This window comes from Carcharhinus amblyrhynchos, chromosome 9 (assembly GCF_965287045.1).
Source record: "Carcharhinus amblyrhynchos chromosome 9, sCarAmb.v2.hapA, whole genome shotgun sequence".
Classification (NCBI taxonomy): Eukaryota; Metazoa; Chordata; class Chondrichthyes; order Carcharhiniformes; family Carcharhinidae; genus Carcharhinus; species Carcharhinus amblyrhynchos.
The window spans coordinates 36,658,802-36,682,393 of NC_137332.1; the positions used below are offsets into that span (position 1 = coordinate 36,658,802).

The 23,592-nt window shown below is 42.2% G+C and overlaps 1 protein-coding gene across 3 annotated transcripts in view; it reads right to left on the reverse strand.

Annotated features, from left to right (window-relative positions):
* Positions 1-23,592, reverse strand: part of zyg11 (zyg-11 family member, cell cycle regulator) — a 56,622-nt gene that overhangs the window by 25,643 nt on the left and 7,387 nt on the right. For 2 of the 3 annotated variants that reach the window (XM_080195453.1, XM_080195452.1), the window contains exons 2-6: positions 9,147-9,312; positions 4,823-5,580; positions 2,872-3,012; positions 1,564-1,740; positions 867-931 (exon numbers count right to left, since the gene is read on the reverse strand). In XM_080195453.1, coding sequence (XP_080051579.1) covers positions 867-931; positions 1,564-1,740; positions 2,872-3,012; positions 4,823-5,580; positions 9,147-9,312 — 1,307 coding nt within the window. Of the gene's footprint in view, positions 1-866; positions 932-1,563; positions 1,741-2,871; positions 3,013-4,822; positions 5,581-8,725; positions 8,745-9,146; positions 9,313-23,592 lie in introns of those variants that run through there. The other variant, XM_080195454.1, reaches the window with a different exon arrangement.

Consider the following 23,592-nt stretch of genomic DNA (forward strand, 5'->3'; position numbering starts at 1 on the left):
AATTCAAATTTGTGAGGCAGGACTTACCCCTCACAAAACTATGCTGACTATCCCGGATTAACCTGCATCTTTCCAAATGGTCATAAATCCTATCTCTCAGGGCCCTTTCCATTAACTTACCAACCACCAAAGTAAGACTAACTGGACTATAATTACCAGGGTCATTCCTATTTCCTTTCGTGAAAAGAGGAACAACGTTTGCCACTCTCCAGTCCTCTGGCACAATCCCCTTCAAAACTCCCACCCACCTGATGAAGGAACAGCGTGTTCCGAAAGCTTGGGGTGTTTGCTACAAATAAACAGGTTGGACTTTAAGCTGGTGTTGTAAGATTTCTTTCTGTTTTTACCCCAGTCCAACGCTGGCATCTCCACATCACAATGCCCGTAGACAGTGAGGATGCAAAGATCAAAGCTAAAGGCTCTGCCCTTGCCTCCCAAAGGATCCTAGGATGTATCCCATCTGGCCCAGGGGACTTATCGACCCTCAGGTTTTTCAAAATTGTGAATACATCTTCCCTCAGGACATCTACTTCTCCATTCTATCAGCCTGTATGACACTCTCATCCTCAAAAACATGGCCCCTCTCCCAATGGTAGGGGGGTCCAGAACTAGAGATCATAGAATGGAGATGAGGAAAAATTTCTTCACCCAAAGGGTATTGAATGTGTGGAATTCACTACCAGAGAGTGTGATGGAGGCCAAAACGTCTGATTGCAAGAAGGAATTAGATATAGCTCTACAGACTAAAGGGATCAAAGGATACGAGGCAGTGGAACCATGATACTGAATATGGTCAGAATGAATGGTGGAGCAAGAGAGCCAAATGGTATACTCCTGCTTCTAGTTTCGATGACAAGATTACTTACCTGTTAAATGGGACATCCTGAAGAATACGGTCACTGCACAGAGACAACAGACAATTCTTCTGAAGCTAAGACAAAAATATAATGTACTTTATATTAACATTTTAAAATACTCAAAAGAACATATGATTGGCTTTACTATAGGACTCTGTTTCTGCCTGATCCCCTTCATTAAAAATGCAATTTTCTCAGACTTAAAGTTGCTCAAGAGACCCAGATTCTGACAGCAACAAAAAGACCCAGACTTGGAGGAGGGTGCAAGAGACCAGCATTAGAGGGGGACAAAAGAGGCCCTAATCAATGGACGATATTAATTTTGCACTAAGAAGAATCTTCTTCAAAGCCAGCAAAATAACAATATTGTCTCTTTTTGGGAGGATTCATCAAATCACAAGCCAATCAGACATAAGGCCACTGGCAGGCCTTCCCTAGAATCAAGATTCTGGAGGTGGGTGTCTTGCTTTCTCGGAGCTGTTGGGTAATCAAAAGCCGGCAGCTCTTGTGCTCAGCAATGCCACGGGGATGGATGGTTGTGCCTGCAGTCAGAACATCCACTAGAATGTCAGAGCGACACAGGCCACATGTAAGCAGTGTGTCTGTGTGGACTAATAAGGCAATTATTGTTGACTGCTTGCAAAAGTGTCAGTTCTGCATACTAATTTTAACTCAACTGTGTTATATAGCATTTCCAACTCTTTACCTGTTGATGGTTGGGAAAGTGTTCCATGGCTTTCAGTAAGAGACGTGTCACTTCTGTCAAAAGGCGCACAGGCATACCACCCGCCAAATCTTGTTTTGTCAAATTGAATACACACGCACTAGCAGCCAGTTGTACTGGCAGGTTTGTAGAATGATTTTTCATTCCGGTGGCCACAAGCTGGAATAAAAATAAAACTGGTGTAAATTTTTTTTTAGAAGATTTTTATCCTTAATAGATTTCTCTCTTCCTAAGACATGTGCAATTTTCTGCTTGAAACACCTGAACAGAATTTCTAGAGTGCAGAAAGAGGCCATTCAGTCCATTGAGTCTACACCGACCACAATTCCACCTAGGCCCTATTCCCGTAACTCCACATATTTACCCTGCTAATCCCCTGGCACTAAATTAGGGTCAATTTAGCATTGCCCATCAATCCAACCCGCACACCTTTGGACTGTGGGAGAAAACCCACACAGACATGGGGAGAACATGCAAACTCCACACAGACAGTGACCTGAGGCCAGAATTGAATCTGAGACCCTGGTGCTGAGGCAACAGCGCTAACCACTGTGCCATCGCAAAGGTAAAGTCAGTTGGCCCTGATGACCATAGGCTGGTGATGATTTAACCTGAGGATCACCACACCTCAGATGAAGTGCAAGGTTGAGAAGACATGCCTTTATAAATAGCTACAGCTATTACAGGAATTAAACCCACACCATTAGTATCATTCTATATCACTAATCACCTGTCCAGCCAACTGAGCTAAACTGACCCCTAACTTAATGAATGTTTCTGCCTGGTTTTGAACCAGGAATCCTTCACATGTTAGGCGAATGTGATAACCACTATGCTGCAGAAACCAATGACTAATAATGCCTTGCCTTCCAAATGCTACATTTGGCTTCTATTGGAAGTGGTTTCATGAAGATTAATCATTTTCACTTAGAGAATTTGCCCTAGTTACAATGTAATGCCCTTTAAAGCAACAAAAGGAAATCTACATATATAGTTAATAGAAAACTGTGGCTGTGATACCAAGAGGAGAAATTTCGCTTTGCTATTGGCACCACATTGGCCAGTAAATACTGATCTTGAAGCACAGGAGGATCCAGAAATTGTATCTAAAGCAACTTTCTATTTCTATTATGTCACATGCACTACATCACCATTCCCACATACACAGGAATCAATGTAACATGGTACAATCGTAGCTCTGACAATTGCAGTGTAATTAGTGGTCAGCTGCTTCGTCATTACATCTGTAGAAAAATTACAGTACCAAGAGTTGGCTTAAAAGTAATTTACCTTCAATAGTTCAGGCTGTGGTTTCTCCATGCTATGTGTGAGACTGAAAAGGTGAAACAATGCTTCTCTCACAAAAAAGGCCCTTTCGCTGTATCTACGAAGTGCTTCAGAGATCTGCACTTCATTCGCTTCTCCAGAAACCTTTTGCATACAAAAAGGAGGGAAAAAGTTATAAATTTGTTTTTGATCTTTTTGCAAGCAAATTTTCTCTCCTCTCTAATTCACAAGAGAAGGTACCATTCCCTCCACATTCACTAATTTCCAGAAGGTACTTTAATGTTAGTATAGCAGCTACAAGTACAAAACTGTAGCAACAAGCTGTTTGCTCTATGATAATGACTTAAACACAACAAAAGTTTGAGGTTTACCACTTAGAGATGAAATTTCATAAGTCACTGTGCAATCATTAAGCGTAACAAAGTAAGGATTATAAAATTGCTGTTCCATACTTTGTTTCACCCAGACCTAAAGAAAATAGTTTCTAAGTTTTGAAACCCCGATGTTTTGGTTTGACTAATTCTGCAATGCTCTGAGCTGACAATATGTTTGGCTGCCAATCAACCTAGAAGGAATTTTTCAGTATTGTAGCTTCCGTTGTCCAAATTTTTGCCCATCTTTTACTTCAATTCCATGTGTTATGCCAGTATCTAATGAACCGCAGTTCAACATTGGAAAGGCCACCTTTGACAACATCTCACACTCAACATCTTGTCTTCAATCCTATCCTCCTTGACCCTTTCTCAGGTTAAATAGATATATTTCATTTATTGAGTCTTATTTGATCCCAAGCTGAGCTTCCAACTCCAATAGTTTTCTCAAACACGAAGACCATCTAGTGCACAAATTAGCCATTCTTTCCGGATACCATTGGCATATTTAAGTATTTAGTAATGCCCATACGTACATTGGGTATGTTCGAATGACAAATGAAGTCAACACATTGCTAGTAAAAACATTAAAAAATACACTTATCACTTGCATACAAATTAAATAATTTCAACAGTAAAAACAATGAGGTAACATCTTTGGGAAAAAATATACACAATAAAACCAAATGGCCAGTGAGGTAGATTAAAGAGACCAGCACACTGGGGATCTTTCATTTCTGAGGCACAAGTCTGCAGAGCCGAGGGCTTTAACAATAAAATATAGTTTTCCCTTTCAGTTACTCACAACTGTCTTCGTAAAATAAGTTCACATAATGTTTGCCATGCGCCCATTGGGCAAAAGTCACTGCATAATAAAATGTCTATAAATCAACATTGAATCTCTAATATAATCACACTCAAAGACCATTATGATGGCCAATATATACACACAAAAAGGAAAATTTTATACTTGTGCAGTAAGTGTAAAATTCACATAACATTAAGGATTATTTTATTCAGACATGAGAAATTTACTCTATCAAGTTATCTCAAAACACGGACTCAATGAAGTCACTGTTTACAAAACAAAGTATTTGTTAACTTCTCAGCAGGAATAGCAGGAAGCAAGAGCCAGATGATATGCTATATGGCTTCAAACAAAATGCAATGAATCAGCTGAAAGAGTCACTACCAGATTTGTACCCTTTTCCTCGAAGCAAGACTACACAAATCCTTTCAGAAATATTTTTGTTCCCCCCTCACTAATTGTCGATAAAATCAGATTTAAAACTAATTGATTACAATGATACTGATTAGTTAATGCAATCCTATCAAGTTTTTTTTTAAGATCAAGAATCTGACAAAATAACCGTTACTACAAGTATCGAGATTTATAGAAGTATTCTGTAAAAACCTTTGCCACAAACTTGTAAACCATAGATTAACCATCAGGTCTGAACATGGAGATAAAAGCCCTTGGCAGAAAATGGTCAGAATGGGAAATACTATACCCCTTATAAAGCTCAAAAAACATAAATGCCAAGATTGTATTCTGAAAATTATATGAAACAAGGAAAACCAACCTTCAAGCTCCCTTCTCCAGAAAGAAAATCAGAATATCCAGCATCAGTAGCAAGTAAGCCCATGAATTGCATTGTAGGCCGATGTTGGACAAATGCCTGAACAGCTTTATCTGTGATGTGCTTCCTGCCTGAAATATCCAGGGATCGGAGATTAGGTAGTATGTTGGGCAGTTCTAGTAAACGAAGTGCAATGTCAGAGGTAAACTGCTTATCATCAGAGATGTCTAGGTGTTGAAGGAGCACTAGTTCCTTAATAATTTCCAAAATCTGTGTGGTTGTCATCTTCAAGCATTTGAGGTGGTGCATAGTCAAGAATTTTAGCTTGTCCTTGCAGGTCAGAAGTGGTGTGATGTCAGTGACAGAAGTGTTTGAAATATCTAAACTTTCTAACCTTGGAAGAGAAGCAACATCCCTAAGATCATCATTGTAGAAGAGAACATTGGTAACACTTAAAACACGCAGGCCAGTTAGCTGGCTGAAACATCGCTCATAAGGGTCTTCCAGAGACAGGGTTAGTGAATTCAACATCAGACATTGCAAGTACTGTTGATTCCATTTGTTTGTGACGAGCGCATTTACAATATCAGTAATCGTGATGTCTGCATTAACACCAGAAGCATCTAGATCAATAAGCTTGTGGTGGCAGAATGCTTTCCTGAATGCGACTGCTGATAGTTTAGCATTTCGAATACAAGCACGTTTCAAGCGCAGCAGATCATTCCTGCGGAAAATTCCCACCGTCTTTTCGTTGAGCACGCCTGTTGGAAGAATGGGAAAAGAGAGGGGGAGCTGTTAGTGAACTGAAAAGTTTGGTGAATTTTATTTGCTCACTAAATTATGGGAATGTAAGTGCGCAAGGACAGAAATGTTTATGGAACCCAGTATTCCCTTTTGCACAGCAGGGCTCACTGAACATTGCTGGAAAACCCCTGACCTCAATATATAAGTATCTGTTTGCTATACAGTTGTAACATTTTCCATTTCTCGCAACAGCTAGCTGATGATAAAGATGGGCAATGGAAGTCCTCTAATATATATATATATATAGTTTACTACTGCAGAAACACTTTCTCAAGAGATGTATGAAGGGTACCTAATTCCACTCAAGTACACTTATTTCATAGCTTTCAACACAAAGGAGTTGCATGGCCTGGTGAGTGTTTCCAGCATCTTCATGAATGAAATTCTTTAACATCTTTTACACATACCTTGAGGCTGGGAAGGAACGCCATGCAGCTTCTTTTCTACCATGTTGACCATTTCTTACTGACAGTAAGACATAAAGGCCATAAGACAAAGGCACTTACTCAGTAGTGTCTTTAATTAATTCTCTGTAGTAATAAGTATAGCTATGTATATCATGGGTTAAAACAGCAGCAGATAACCCATGAAAGATTTGTAACCAAAACTTGCAAGTGCAAATTAACTTTCATAAGGCGGCACTGCATTTTTCTGATCACAATGACCATTTCTCACAGTATCTAAGCCCATATAATCTATCTGCAAATTACAGCCATGTGCTACTACTTACTTTCCAGATATAGTGCTTGGAATCAGCACCAACATGAATCAAGATTACCTCAGCAAAAATCTCCTGCTGAGATTTGGTGCTGTGCTATTAATCAATGTCAAGTACTTAAATCTATATTAGATTAATAGAATTTTGCTTATTTGCACTGATTTTACAGATTCCATGTACACTGCTTGAGGAGAAATTTAAGTCTCATGTGCTCGCCATAGTTAGGTGGGATTGGAGGATATAGATATCTGTGAGCAAGAGCTGAATAGGAAGAATACACCGAGTGGTTCATGGCCTGATTCAGACAAGCTGCTGTTCTGAATTGCCATTCGGCTTATACCCAAATTAATTTTTCTTCTAAACTTGCTCTAGCTTTTTTTTTACCTCTTTGCAACAGTACTTAACTCCTCTCATTCCATCCAAATGCTTTTTGCCAGAGGGATTGGGGAAGAAAGAGTAAAGTAGTTAACCAATGGCATGATAGGTATGCACATATTTACAGCATTCAAAATCCAATATGTTAAGCAACTAGAAAAGCAACTCATTAGTGCAACTAATACTAAGGGAGATACATTTCTGTGTTATGTGGAACCTTATCCAATGCCTTCTAGAGTGCATTCTAGCATTTGCACAGCCCCCATCTTAAGAACATGAAATAACAGCAAGAGGAGACTTTGACTGTTCAAGCCTGTTCTGCCATTCAATACAATAATGGATGATCTTCTGCCTCAGAACCACTTTAGAGAGCGATCAAAGATTTGTCTATCGCAACTTGCTCAACAATGGAACATCCTGGGGTCAGGAATTTCAAAATTCTGAATGAAGAAATTTCTCTGACCTTAATCCTAAATAATTGACTTTTATTCCCCATGTTTTAGATTCTCAAACCAGGAGAAACAACTTCTCAGAGTCTGCCCTGTCAAGCGATTTCAGAATCTCTCATTCTTCTAACTTGAGAGGCTATAGGTAGGCCAAACTAATCTAGTTAGAAGTAGTACTTCTCAGGCTAGGCAATCTTCCTTAAATATGAAGACCAGAACAGCACACAAAACTCCAGGTGTGAGCTCAACAAAGCCAAACACAGCAAAACTTCTTTATTTCTTTTTACTTTAACCCCTTTGCAATAAAGGCCTACATGTTATTAGTCTTTCTAATTGCTTGCTTTACCTGCATGCTAACTTTCTGCAGTTTCTTGTACAAATTTAGCCAAGCTCTCCAAATATTAACTCTCAGCCTTTCAAAAAATATTCTGTTTTTCTATTCTTAGGAAAGTGAATAATGTCACACCTCATCAAATTATACTCCATCTGCTATCTTGTTCATTCACTTAACTTATCTATATCTCTTTGCAGTCTTTTCATGCTTTCTTCAGTTTACTTTCCCAACTGGCTTTGTATAGCAGCAAACTTTGTCCAAGTCATTAATACAGACTGTAAATAACTTCGGCACTGCACAGTTCATATCCTGCCAAATTGAAAGTGCACTGTTTATTCCTTCTTTCTGCTACCTATCTATTAATCAATCCCCAATCCCACACCAATATATTACTCCCAACTCCATGAGCGCTTATTTATTAACTTTTTGTGGCATCTTCTTAAATGCCTTTTGGAAATCTAAGTAAACTATATCTACAGCACTCTTATTTACATCCTCAAAATGCTTGTGTAAAACCACAATCTGATTTTTTTTTCCCAGTGTGCTGTTAGGACTTCCTTGAGAGTACAGCATTTTTCCCCAACAACTGATGTCAGGCTAACTGGCTAGGAGTTCCCAGTTTTCTCTCCCTCCTTTCTTGAACATCAGCGCTCGAGGATGGATCCATTTGTAATCTTCGTGCAAATATTCCTTGAAACTGGATTAACAGGAACAGAGGGACTATGAGGGATTGGAATGCCCTGCCTGCTGCAGTTGTAAATGCGCCTAGTTTGGGGGCGTTTAAGAGATCCGTGGATAGGTTTATGGACGAAAAGGGATTGGTTTAGGTTAGAGGGTCATTGTTTTTTTAACTGGTCGGCGCAACATCGTGGGCCGAAGGGCCTGTTCTGCGCTGTAATGTTCTATGTTCTATGTTCTATGTTTTGCTCCCTCACAGCATTCCTGACCACCAATAAAATGTATCCTTTCACTTTCACAATGTTGATCACCACCTGGTTTATTATTCTAAACTTTCAGAGGCATTTAGTTTTGATGATGCCACCATAAATACAAGCTCACTGTTCTAACTTTCCAGTTTTGCTTTTTCTCCTTTATGAAAAGCACAAAAACACATGAACAATAGGAGTGTAATAGGACAAAAGAAAATAATGAACTAAAATTAAAAGCAATGAATAAAGTCCACATCTAGAAGCTAATTAATATACTGACCATTACAACTAGGCTCTCACCTGAGCTCCAGCTGGTATGCTTACAAAAGGAAAGATAAAAATTACTTATTCCTGAAGAAACATTTCTCAAGCCACAGTGGCATCAATTATTACTGAATCCTAAAAAGGATCACCAACTATTTATTTTCAAAGCTCTGTGCAACCATCCTTAACTCCCCAATTCCGGAGTCCCAACAGATCACCTTAGGAGGTATTGCAACCATGATATATCATTCCAGGCCCCCCTCCCCCGAGTTCAAAAGAGTTTATCCTGTTGATTTACACACAAACTATTCATAGCTTAAAATGAATCAACTGAAGTCAATATACTTGAAGGGTGGAAGAGATGAAATGTTTCTCAATTACTGGATATGCCTATGATATACCTAACCCATGGCTGAGAATTTCTAATTTCCATACTTAGAGATAAATAGCATCTTACCATTCAGGGACATTTTCTGCAGCAGGCGATCTGCCAGTTCCTGTGGAAACACCACAGTTTCCTTGAGACAGAATGAGCCATCTGTCCTTTCCCAACAGAATTTATTCAAGTTCACCCTCAAGAAATCTAAGCATATATCAGTTAACGAAAGAGGAGAGAAATCTTCCTGTTGGTAGAAAAAGAAAGAAAGATGAACATCGAATAAATACCTCTAAATACAGTGAATATCAGGAGTTTTGAAAAAGCTTTTGACTTAAAATTTTTCAAATCAGTATAATATTCATTTGTAAATCTTGGAGTATATAATTTAGGATGATGAACTCTAACCCAATTCCTTCACCCCAAAAAAGGGGGTGAAATAACAATCCTAAATTATTATATGTAGTTAATAGTCCACCATAGCCCTCATTTTATATGGCAATAACACTCTTACATTGAATTGCTGCCTTAGAATTACTCCTTTTGACAATCCACATTCCTCTAGATTACAGCGACATAATCTTTACTCGTGTTAGACATTAAAAACACTGAAGAATCTTCTAGTAGTCAGCTGCAGGTTTTTCCATTTATATTGCTGCTCTCACTATCCTGTTGTCATTAAGGCACTTTTAAGGAGATAAAGCAGACAAGCAGCTGGTTATCGCACAAATCCATACATAAAAGCAGCAGCAATTTGAAGACGATATTGTCAACTTTTCACAATCACCATTCACCTATTAATCATGCTTGTTAAACGAATGAAAAACTTCTCCATACATGCCAAAACAATTGTATTGTTTATGCCTTGGTTTCAGTGGCAAATATCCTACAGATACATAAAACAAGAACATAACAGAATGCTGCTTTTAAATTAAAAAAAAGTTTATTGAAAATTTACCACAACCTTAAAAGGGAATTCTTGCAATTTTCTAAAATCTTAGAATTACCAATTATAGTAAAAATTGCAGTTATTTAGAATTACATAATTACAGAACAGTATTTATCTACTGGACATAACAGGTGTAGAAATAAAAGATTTAGCGATAATGCATTTTATTCTGAATGAGTTGCGTTACAAGCAGCTTATCCTTTCTGCAGTATAGTACTTTAACTAAAAATCTGGGAACAGGGTTAGCCTCCTCAGCCACATTGAAGAATCCTTACTGAGACAAGAGAGGCTAAACTCGAATGTATAATTCAATGTAAAATTCACATACAGAAAGCAAAATAAAAAGAAACAAAAAATGGAAAAAGAGAAAAAGTTAAAGTTTAAAAAAATCTCCAACAATTAAAATCTGAAAGAATTTGACCACATACCACATAGGCGAGGGGATAGTCGGGAAGGGGGAGTCGGGAAGGGGGAGCCGGGGGGTGGGGCGGGGGGGGGTTTATAAATCTGATACTCACCCGTGGATCCACCTCATTGTTCTCCAGAGCAGTGTACCTGGTGGCTTTGGTGAGTGTTGAATTTACTTGGAATCACTTTCTGACTGCACTTCCGGTTCGTAGGGTTTCTGTGTGTGTATTTTACTTCCATACCGGAAGTTAGGTGAGAGGATAGTCGGGAAGGGGGAGCAGGGGGTATAAAAAGAAGGTAGTGATAGACAGCAGGCAGCGGAGTGAGTGGGGAGCTGAGTGAAAGTTTTAAGGGCTTTGGCTCGCTGGGCTTAGGCGAGAGCAGGCTTAGAGAAGGTGAGTTGCAGTTTCTATCTTTCCCGGGTTGCGTTTCGGCACATACAAACCCAAGGGAGGTTGGGACATGGCAGGGGCTATGGGGAGGAACATAAGCTGTGTTAGGTGCCACATGTGGGAGTTCTTGGAGGCATCACGTCTCCCGAGGGTCCACATCTGCGTTAAGTGTTTAGAGTTGCAGCGGCTAAGGGCCCGGGTCAGACAACTAGAGGGGCGTTTAGAGGATGCGTTTCTGGTCAGGGAAAATGAAGAGTTAATAGCTAGGAACCATGAGCAAGAGGAGGTCCCAGGGGCTGAGGAGCAGGATGGGTGGACAACTGTCAAGAGGAAGAAGAAGAATAGTCCCGGTCCTCAGACCTCCCCAGTGGCTCCCCAAGGTTCATCGACAGGGGCACAAAAGGATAGACAGGAGGGCCAGAATGACTTAGAGGGACAGAAGGGGGCTGGCAATGTGACAGTGGTAGGGAATGGAAAGGTCAAAGGAATCGACAGGAGGTTCTGTGGGCAGAGGCGTGACTCCAGGATGGTGGTCTGCCTCCCTACAGCAGGGGTACAGGACATAACGGAAAGGATAGAGGGAATTTTGAAAGGGGAGGGGACCCAGGCAGAGGTAATAACACACGCAGGGGAGAGGGACGTAGGAAGGCGGAATAGGGTAGATGTACGTAGGCAATTTAGGGAGTTGGGGTCCAAACTGAAGAGCAGGACCTCCAGGGTGGCATTCTCTGGGCTGCTGCCTAGTACCAGCAGGGCTAGGAATAACGAGATCATGTAGCTGAATGCATGGCTGAGGGATTGGTGCAAGGTAGAGGGATTCACTTTTGTAGACCACTGGGAGGTATTTGAGAGAGAAGGGCAACTGTATAGGAGGGATGGGGAAAATTTGATTGGGAGAGGGACAAATGTCTTAGCAGGGAGGTTAGCTGGAGTGTTTAGCCAGGGTTTAAACTAATAGGGAGGGGGGGGTGGGGATGTGACTGATAGCTCAGTAGACACTGGGGTCAGGAGGGAGTTGGGTGAAAGGGTAGGTTTGGGTGAAAGGAAAATTATCAGGGAGACGGACGGTCTGAGAGGCACTGGTGGGTTGGACTGCGTCTGTTTCAATGCGCAGAGTGCGACGGGTAAGACAGATGAGCTTAGGGCCTTGATGTTTGTGAGGAAGTTAGATGTGGTGGCAGTAACGGAGACGTGGTTACGTGAAGGGTAGGATTGGCAGCTGAACGTTCCTGGGTATAAGTGTTTTAGGTGTGACAGAGGAGGGTTGAAGAGAGGTGGTGGGGTGGCGTTGTTAGTAAAGGAGCACATCACAGCAGTGCAGAGGGAGGACAATGTGGAGGAGTTAGGGATTGAGTCGCTGTGGGTGGAGTTGAGGAATAAAAAGGGAGAGATTACGATGCTAGGGGTATACTATAGGCCACCCAACAGCCCAAGGTCAGTGGAGGAAAGTATTTGCAGAGGCATTTTAGATAGGTGCAGAAAGAATAAGGTGGTTGTAGTGGGTGACTTTAACCTTCCTGGAGTGGATTGGAAGGTGCCTAGAGCTGGGGGTACGGAGGGAGAGGAGTTTGTAAAGTGTGTGTTGGAAGGGTCCCTAAAGCAGTACGTAACTAGCCCAACTAGGGAGGGGGCTATACTGGATTTAGTGCTGGGAAATGAGCCGGGGCAGGTGGTTGAGGTTGAGGTAGGCAAACATGTGGCTAACAGTGACCACAAGTCCGTCTACTTTAGGATAAAAATGGAAAGGGATGAGTGCCGGCCAAAGGGGACGGTTCTGAACTGGGGGAAGGTGAGCTACAGTCAGATTAGGAGGGAGCTGAAGGATACTGATTGGGGGAGGTTGTTAGCTGGCAAGTCCACGGTTGGTAAGTGGGAGGTTTTTAAGGGCAAACTGAAAATGTTGCAGGAAAGGCACGTGCTGGTAAAGAGGAAGGATGGGAAAGGCAGGATTAGGGAGCTGTGGATTACAGGGGGTATAGAAGACTTGGTCAGGAAGAAGAGGGAGGCATATGTTAGGTCGAAACAACTGGGAACGGAGAGTGCGCTGGAGGAATACAGAGAGAGTAGGAGGGAGCTAAAAAGGGGAGTTAGAAGGGCAAAAAGGGGGCATGAAATGGCCTTGGCCGATAGGATTAAGGAAAATCCAAAAGCATTTTACTCTTATATTAGGAGCAAGAGAGTGGTTAGAGGGAAAATTGGTCCTCTTAGGGACAAGGGAGGGGAGCTATGTATCGAGACTGAGGGAATGGGGGAGATCCCGAATGAATACTTTGCGTCGGTATTCACGAAGGAGAGGGGATTGGTGACGTGTAGTGTCTTGGAGGGAGCTGTAGATCAGTGGAAGGAAATATCCATTACGAGGGAGGAAGTGCTAAGGTTTTTAGGTAGCATAAAAACGGATAAAGCTCCGGGGCCTGATGGTATTTATCCCAGGCTGCTTAGGGAGGTGAAAGATGAAATTGCTGGGCCTCTGACACAAATCTTTGTCTCTTCTTTGGACACAGGTGAGGTCCCAGAAGACTGGAGGGTGGCTAATGTGGTACCACTGTTTAAAAAGGGTAGTAGGGATAGCCCTGGTAATTATAGACCAGTGAGTTTGACATCGGTGGTAGAAAAATTATTGGAAAAAATTCTTAGGGATAGGATGTATGAGCATTTGGAGCGTCGCGATCTGATTAGGGATACGCAACATGGCTTTGTTCGGGGGAGGTCTTGCCTTACGAATCTGGTGGAATTCTTCGAGGAGGTGACAAAAACGGTTGGCAATGGGCGAGCCGTTGATGTCATCTATATGGATTTCAGTAAGGCATTTGAAAAAGTCCCTCACGGTAGGCTGGTAGAAAAGGTTGAGGCACATGGGATACAAGGACAGGTAGCTAGGTGGATCGAAAACTGGCTGGGAAATAGGAGACAGAGAGTAGTTGTCAAGGAGACCTTTTCTGACTGGAGGCCAGTCACCAGTGGTGTGCCGCAGGGCTCAGTACTGGGACCTCTCCTCTTTGTAGTATATATAAACGACTTGGAAGAGGGTGTACGTGGTGTGATCGGCAAATTTGCAGATGACACCAAGATGGTAGGATTGGCAGTTACTGAGGAGGACTGTCAGGTGACACAGCAGGATATAGATAGGTTGGTGTATTGGGCAGATAGATGGCAGATGGAATTTAATCCTGATAAATGCGAGGTGATGCATTTTGGAAGGAATCATGCAGGGACGAGTTATGTGATAAAAGGTAGGCCGATTAAGAGTATAGAGATACAGAGGGACCTGGGAGTGCAGGTGCACAACTCTCTGAAGGTGTCGACACAGGTAGAGAAGGTTGTGAAGAAAACTTATGGAATACTAGCCTTTATAGGAAGGGGTATAGAGTATAAGAGCTGCCGTCTAATGCTTCAGTTGTACAGAACGCTGGTTAGACGGCATTTGGAGTACTGCGTCCAGTTCTGGTCACCTTACTACCAGAAGGACATGGAGACCCTGGAGAAGGTGCAGAGGAGGTTTACCAGGATGTTGCCTGGCATGGAAGGACTGAGGTACGAGGAAAGGTTGGAGAAACTGGGGCTCTTCTCCTTAGAAAGACGGAGATTAAGGGGGGATATGATAGAGGTATATAAAATACTGAAGGGAATAGATAGAGTAAACAGTGGTAGGCTTTTCCCTAGATTGGGGACAATTACGAGAGGTCACGATCTAAGGGTGAGGGGGGAGAAGTATAATTTGGATATGAGAGGAAGGTTTTTCACGCAGAGGGTCGTGGGGGTATGGAACGTGCTACCGAGTAGGGTGGTGGAGGCAGGCACGTTGGACTTGTTTAAGATTTACTTAGACAGACACGAGCGAAGCAAGGATGGAGAGTTATAGTAGAGGGTATTAAATAGGGTCAGAGCCTCGGGACGACACCAGAAATGTAGTTTTATATGTTAACGTATTGTCTTTTTATTCCACAGGGTCGGTCCACCTTGTTGTCAAACAAGGGGCATGCACATGGTGGGTCGTGCGTGGGCTGCTCTTGGAGGTTCCGGGAGTGGCCTAGTACTTCGTGTCGTTGTGTGTGCTTAATCCTGGACCAGCAGATGGGCACTGCAACAGCTCAGTGACTATCACTGCTAGCTGCGCAGATACATGGATTTGGGCCTGTGTCTGTGGGAGTTTGTGCATTCTCCCTGTGGTTGTGTGGGTTTCCTCCAGGCGCTCCGGTTTCCTCCCACACCCCAAAGATGTGCTCTTAGGCTGACTGGTGTACCAAATTGACACTATTCTCCCCTGAATCTGGCGACATTAGGGGTTCCACTCACATACACACAGGGTGGGGTAGGCGTGGGAAGATGCGGCGGCGCGGGCTCGTTGGGCCGAAGGGCCTGTTTCCCGTGCTGGGATGTTCTTTGTATACTTATAACTGTTACTTTTCAGTGCTAAAGAGGTTGAACTTCTTGGAGCTGCACTCATCCAAGCAAGTGGAGAGTATTCCATCACACACTTGAACTGTGCCTTGCACATGGTAAACAGGCTTTGGGAATTAGGAAGTAAGGTATGTGCCGCAGGATTCCAAGCCTCCAACCTGCTCTTGTAGCCACAACACTTATATAGTTAGTCCAGTTCAGTTTCTGACTAATAGCAGCCCCTGCCAGCCCCCCGATGTTGATAGTAATTCCCAAATCACCAATCATTTGTAAAAACCTGAGGATAGAGGAGAACAACATCTATCCATTCAGCTGATTACAAAAATCACAATTTAGCTATTTCACAACAGAATACTTACTATTGTTCTCATAACAAAATGAAGCAAAAACAGATTTGAAGTGGCTCAGGCAAGACAAATCAACACATTTATGTTTTTAACTCCTTCGAATGAAAGCTAAACCCCAAACAAGATGCACTGACTGATTTTTTTTCTCTAATAAAATGCCAATTTTTACAAAATCTAATCTGGCCATTGCATTCCAGTATTAAGACCAATGTTTGGTATTTTCCAGATATGGTTTATGATGCTGGATGAATCACCTGCAATTGATTGAGGCATCAGAAAAGAATGACAAAGCCCTGTCAACTTTGCAAAGTCGTCCATACCAACATCTGCAAACTTGTGCCAAAATTAGGGGAGTTGCCCTACAGACCAGTCAGGCGATAGCCTGGCATTGTCTGCAAGGAATAATTTGGAGTATAACTATGCCCAAACACCGCAATCACTATCCCTGGGTATATCCTGTCCAGCCTGAAGTGGGGAGGGCAGTGTTGCCTTGGAAGTCCTAAACATCGACTTTGAATTCCACAAAGTCTCACGGCATCAGGTCAAACATAGACAAGGAAACCCACTGCTGATTACTGCCTGCAGCCTTCCAATAGTTGATGAAACCAGTCCTTCATGTTGAACACAAATTGGAAGAGGCATTGAGGTGGCAAGGGCAGAAAATGTACTCTGGTTGGGGGAATCTTAACTTCCATCACCAAAAGTGGCTCAGTAGCATTACTATTGACTGAGCTGGCAAAGTCTAAGGAGCTAGCTGCTAGACTGGGCCTGCAGCAGGTAGTGAGGGAACCAACAAGTGGGAAAAACATGCTTGGTCTTGTCCTCACCAGTCTGCCTGCCAAGATGCATTTGTCCATGACAGTATTGGTAGGAATGATTACTGCACAGTCCTTGTGAAGACAAATTCCCATCTTCACATTAAGGATACGCTCCATCATGTTGTGAAGCATTACTTGTGGTTAATAGGATAGATTTTGAACAGACATAGCAACTCAAAACTCAGCATCCATGAGACACTGTGGGTCATCATTAGCAGCGAAATTGTATTCAATCAGAATGTCATGTATGGCCCAGCATATTCCCCATTCTACCATACTGGGGGATCAACCCTCATTCAAAGACAAGTGCAGGAGGGCATGCCAGGAGCAGCACCAGGCATCCCAAGAAATGTGGTGTCAACCTGGTGAAGCTACAACCAGGACTACCTGCATGCTAAATAGCTGAAACAGTATATGATAGACAAAGCTAAGTAATTCCACAACCAACAGATCAGACCTAAGCTCTACAGTTCTGCCACAACCAGTCATGAATGGTAGTGGACAATTAAACAACTAACTGCAGGAGGAGGCTCCACAAATATCCTCATCCTCAATGAGGGAGCCCAGTGCTTCAGTGCAAAAGATAAGACATTTGCAACCATCTTCAGCCAGATGTGCCAAAGTGGATAATCCATTTCAGCTTCCTTCCAAGATCCCCAGCAGGACAGATATCAGCCGTTAGCAAATTTAATTCACTCCATGCGAAATCAAGGCTGAAGATGCTAGATACCACAAAGGCTGTACAATGGAGCCTGTAAATACTACAAAGGCTGTACAATGGAGCCTGTAAACATAAATGAGGCAGTTTAAATTTGTACTGAGATTATTTATCCATTGTTCTGAGTATAGCAGCTACAAGATTGATTTTTAAGTCTGCAGCACAGAGTTAAAGAACAAAGATGAGGGTTCAAGGCTTGCAAGTTGGGTAGAGAATGAGAGAAAAAAAAGATGCTCTTGTCCCTTCAGCTGTTACTTGTCCTTTACTGCTGAAAAAAAACAGCTGCTTAAACAAAGGGCATCTGGTGCATCACATGACCCTTCCCAGCCAACTGCCAAGTGGCCCAAAAATGGTCATGACCAGTTTATTCTAGGTGTAACTGGATTAGATCATTGCTGGGAAGTCCTCTCTCAGCCAGTGCCCCATTGTCCCGGTAAATATTAAATTGTTTGTCTCCACCCAGCTGAATACCCCAGGTGATTGTCTAAATGCTACGTTAGTGGTTAGGTGCATTGACCTGAATAGGTCTGTGACAACTAGGGGAATTTCACAGTAACTTCATTGCAGTGTTAATGTAAGCCTTACTTGTGACTAACAACACACACACACTCACCTTCTTCACGCGCACGCGCCCCCCCCCTCCCCCCTGCCCCCCCAACTTCAAGGGCATTGTCCCTCATGAGGCTTTGTAGATAGGTTGTTTCTATTTCAACAGTGATGCAGATGTACAACCGTCTTTGGCTGTGATCGATCTCAAGTCACTGGAATTTGGCTTTAGCCTTCATTTATAAAAATCAATTAGTGTTTGTCTGCCATTAAATTAAAAAAACATTTTTGATATAAAGCATGGTTTCCCAACATCCTGGACAATATTCTGACATGTGGGCCGAATATTACTTGCCATTTAAGTGTCAGGAAACGATCATCTCCAAAAAGAGAGAATCTAACTATGGTACCTTCTCATAATATTCAATGTCGTTGCCATGCCCCACTGTCAACAGGGAGTTACCACTGACCAGGAACTGAACTGGAGCAGCCATACAAAATAGGATAGAATTTACTTTCCAGTTTTAAAGTGAGAGATGTGAGTCCACAACTAAAGTTTTTAACATAAAATAGTTTAGTTAATTAGTGTCACAAGAAGACAATGGCAACCATGAGGGTATGGGAGGCAGAAACAGCTACGGTGAAGTGGGAAAAAGTATTATAGAGTTGCAGCGGCAAAATATTCAGGAGATAATTAATATCTCTCAGCAAAGATTTATCCCAGTGAGAAAGAAACACTCTGAGAAGGATGCATCAGCCATGGCCAAATAGGGAAGTTAAGGATAGAAAGAAACACTGCAAGAGCCAGCAAAGAATTTACTAAAAAAGACAATAAAGATGCAGAAAGCAGAGTACAAGAGAAAACTAGATAGTAATAAAAATAAATGGTAAGGGTTTCTACAAGTATTTGAATAGCAAAAGAGTAACTGAAGCCAGTGCTCGTCCTCAAGAGTGCTAATTTGGAGAATGAATCATAGAAAATGAAGTAGCAGAGGCATTGAGCAAGTATTTTGTGTCTTTACAGTACAAGACTTAGAAACGTTCCAAAAGATAATTGAAAATCAAGAGGTGATAGAGAGGAGTGAACTGAAAAAAATCATGAGAGAAAGGAGCTCAATGCTGACAATTCCCAGGATTGGATAGCCTGCATCCGAGGGTTTTAAAAGAAGTGGCAGCATAGATAGTAAATGCATTGTTTATGGGAAGGTTCTCAGCAGACTGGAAAATAGTTAAAGTTACACCTTCCTTCAAGAAAGGAAGGAGGCAGAAAATTAATTTAAGCAGAAAATAAATTTGACATCTGACATAGCGAAAGTGCAAGAATCCATTATTTAAGGGGCTATAGCAAAATACTTAAATCATAATGTGATCAGGCAGAGTCTACATGGCTTTGTGAAAGGAAAATCTTGTTTAACTAATCATAAAAGCAAATTACTATGGATTCTAGAATCTGAGACCAAAAGAGAAAACGCTGGAAAATCTCAGCAGGTGCTGCCAGACATGCTGAGATTTTCCAGCATTTTCTTTTAACTAATCTATTCAAGCTTTTGTCAAAATAACATTCAAGGTGGAACCAGTAGGCATGGTGTACTGAGTTTCCAAAAGGCATTTTGTAAGAGGCCACATCAAAGGTATTATGTAGGATAGGGCATAAGGCGTAGGAAGTAATATACAAGCATGCAAATTGGGATGAAGAGGCATTTTTCAGATTTTCAAGCTACAACCTGCAGAGTGTCACAAAGATTAGTGCTGGCTCAACATTTACAATCTATATCAATTACTTGGGGGTGAAAGAAACCAAATGTATGGTAGCTAATTTGCCAGTGACATCAAGATAATGAGCAAGAAGAAAGTAATAAATGAAGTTGTCAAGAGAAGGTAGAGAGACCGCAAAAGGATATAGACAGGTAAGTATGTGGGCAAAAAGTTGACAGATAAAGTATAAATATGGTGAAATGTGAATGTGCTGATTTTAGCAGAAAGAATAGACAGCCTTAAATGTGGGTGGCATGATTAGGAAATTTGTATAAAAACTGGCCATGTACTTGATAATGAAGAGGGTAGTTGTCAACTCCAGAATTATATCAATGGTTTGGTCGAGTGGGCAGAAGCTGGCAAATGAAACTCAAGCTGGAAAAACATGAGGCAATGCCTAAGGGGAAGGCAAACAAAGCAAGGGACTACTCAACAAACAGGAAAATATTGAGAGCGGTTGAGAGAGTGAGGGTCCTTTGTGGCAGGTGAACAAGTTGATCAAGAAAGCATATGGAATGCTTTTCTTTATTGGGTGAGGTTTGGAATACAGAACGATGTAATGATGGAAATGTATAAGACACCAGTTAGGCCATAACTGGAGTTGTGTGCAGTTTCAGTTACCAGATTACAGGAAGGACATTAGAGAGCAGCCTGTATCTGCATCTGAAGTATTGCAAGACCTGCAAGACTATAGATCGGGTACTAGAAAATGGGATTAAAATAAGTAGCTAGTTAATTTTTCTCTTTTTGGCCAGTACAGACATGATAGGCTGCACCATAACTTTTCTTTGGTTTTAAAAGCAGTATACTATCTAAATTGAGAAAGACTGCAGATTAGGTGGTCCCAAGGGTATCTAAGTATTTTGGTACATGAATCATAAAGTTAGTATGCTGGTGCATCAGGTTTATGAAGGCAAATGGAATATTGGCATTATTGCAAGGGGAACGGAATACAAATGTTTGGCTTCAAAACATGCAGGGCCTTGGTGAGATGACATCTGGAAAACTGTGCAGTTTTGGTCTCATTTAAAGAAAAATAACTGCTTTAAATGCAGTCCAGAGAGGGTTCACCCATTGCATTCCAGGCCTATGCCTATTAGAGTTTAGAAGAAAGAGGGTTTATCTTGTTAAAACATACAGAATCTTGAGTGGATACTGGAAGAATATCCCCTTTGTGGGGGAATGAGAACTCGCCCCCCAATTCATGAGGGTCCTGTGTGGAATTTTCTTCCTGAGAAGGCAAAGGGGCTGCATCTTTAAATTTATTCAAGGCCAGAATAGATTTTGCCAGGCAGATGCAGACAGGAAAGTGGAATGGAAGAAACAACCAAATCAGCCATTATCTTATTGAATGGTGGAACAGACTCAAAGGACCCATGTCATGGTCCTCTTATGCAATGTGGGAATTCAGGGACTGTTCTGGTGTCCCTGGCTCCTTTATATTGCAAGTAGCGCGTCCAACTGCAGCTCCTGTTCGACAGCTTGGCAGCACTGGAGCTGCAGATGGATTCACTTTGGAGCATCCACAATGCTGAGGAAGCCATGGATAGCATGTTCAGTGAATTGGTCACACTGCAGATAAAAGTTACTGAGAGAGTTAGGAAATGGGTGACCAGAGTAAGAGTAAAGCGGCAGTACAAGGGTTCCCTGTGTTCACCTCCCTCCAAAACAGGTATACCACTTTGGATACTGTTGGGGAGATGACTCTTTTTGCACCGCAACTTTTCTTTGGGCGGTTGGCAGACCCAGGTTCATGTCACCTTGGCTGACTCTGCTGCGCAGGAGGACAGGAAAAAGAGTGGCAGAGTTATACTGATAGGGGGCTCAATTGTAAGGGGAATAGACAGGCGTTTCTGCAGATGCAAACGAGACTCCAGGATGGTATGTTGCCTCCAGAATGTCTCAGAATGGCCGCAGGATATTCTGGATGGGGGGGGTGCTTTTAAACAGCCAGCTGTCGTGGTGCATATAGGCAAAAAAAAGGATGAGGTCCTACCAGCTGAATTGAGGGAGTTAGGAGTTAAACTAAAAAGTAGGACCTCAAAAGGTAGTAATCTCAGGATTGCTACCAGTGCCCTGTGCTAGTCAGAGTAGGAATGTCAGGATAGCCAAGATGAACGTGGTGTGAGAGATGGTGCAAGATGGATGGATTCAAATTCCTGGGACACTGCAACCAGTTCTGGGGGAGGTGGGACTAGTATAAAATCAGATGGTCTGCACCTGAGCAGGACTGGAACCAACGTCTTTGGGGGAGAGTTTGAACAAAGAACAAAACAACACAGGAACAGGCCCTTCGGACCTCTAATGCTGGATCAATCATGTGTTCCTAACTAGACCATCCATTTGTATCCCTCTATTCCCAGTCTGTTCATATGGCTATCTAGACAAGTCTAAAATGATCCTAGCATGTCTGCCTCAAACACCTTGTTTGGTAGTGTATTCCAGGCCCCCACCACCCTCTGTGTAAAATACATCCCCCGTGTATCTGTATTGAACCTTGCCCCCTTACCTTGAACTTGTGACCCATTGTGTTTGTCATTTCCGACCTGGGGAAAAGCTTCCAATTGTTCACCCTATCTATACCCTTCATAATTTTATAAACTTCTGTTAGGTCGCCCGTCAACCTCTGTCCTTCCAGGGAGAACAACCCTAGTTTACTCAATCTCACCTCATAGCTAATACCCTCCATACTAGGCAATATCCTAGTAAACCTTTTCTGCACCTCTCCAAAGCCTCCACATCCTTCTGGTAGTGTGGCTACTAGAACTGGATGCAGTATCCTAAATGTGGCCTAACCAACGTTCTACAACTGCAACAACATATGCCAACTTTTATACTCTATGCCCCATCCAATAAAGGCAAGCAAGACATATGTCTTCTTCACCAGCTTTTCCAACTGTGTTGCCACCTATAAGGTCCTGTGGACTTGCACACCCAGATCACTGTCTGTATTCCTGATGGCTCTGCCATTTATTGTATAGCTCTCCCTGACATTAGAGCTACCAAAATGCATCACTTCGCATTTATCTGGATTAAATTCCATCTGCCATTTCTCCACCCAATTTTCCAGCCTATCTATATCCTGCTGTATTCTCTGACAACGTTCATCACTATCCGCAACTCCAGCGATCTTTGTGTCGTCTGCAAACTTACTAATCAGGCCAGCTACATCTTCTTCCAAATCATATAAGTATATAATATTTGCTAGTGCTGTCAGGAAGGGTTTAAAACTAATGTGGCAGGGATATGGGAACCAATGCAGGAAGACAGAGGGAAGTAAAGTGGGGACAGAAACAAAAGGCAGCAAGGGGAAAAGGTGAAAGGCAGAGAAACCAAAGATAAAAATCAGAAAGGCCCATAGTACAAAGTATAGAGACTGTGGAGAACTCAATGAATAGGTCCAATAAGTCTAAGAGAATTAAAGTACGGAGTGTGTACAAAACATGACTGTACAGATCGTCTGAGAAAGTAGGGCAGAGGACAAAGAAAACCTAGATTCAACTGCATTTATTTCAATGCAAGACGTGTGACAGGCAAGGCAGATTAACTCAGGCCTGAATGGGTACATGGGACTGAGAGGGGCAGGACCAGCAGCTCAATATTCCAGATTACAGCTGTTACAGGAAAGATAGAACATAAGAAATAGGAGCAGGAGTAGGCCATCTAGCCCTTCGAGCCTGCCCTGCCATTCAATAAGATCACAGCTGATCTGAAGTGGATCAGTTCCACTTTCCCACCTGCTCCCCATAACCCTTAATTCCCTTATCTATCAGAAATCTATCCACCCGTGACTTAAACATTTTCAACGAGGTAGCCTCCACCACTTCAATGGGCAGAGAATTCCAGAGATTCACCACCCTCAGAAGAAGTTCCTCCTCAGCTCTGTTCTAAACTGCCCCCCTCTTATTTTGAGGCTGTGCCCTCTAGTTCTGGTTTCCTTTCTAAGTGGAAAGAATCTCTCTACTTCTACCCTATCTAGCCCCTCCATTATTTTGTAAGTCTCTATTAGATTCCCCCCTCAGCCTTTTGAACTCCAACGACTACAGGCCCAGTCTATTTAATCTCTCTTCATAAGCTAACACCCTCATCTCGGTATCAGCCTGGTGAACCTTCTCTGTACTCCCTCCAAGGCCAATATATCCTTCCGCAAATAAGGGGACCAAAACTGCACACCAGTGCCTTGTACAGTTGCA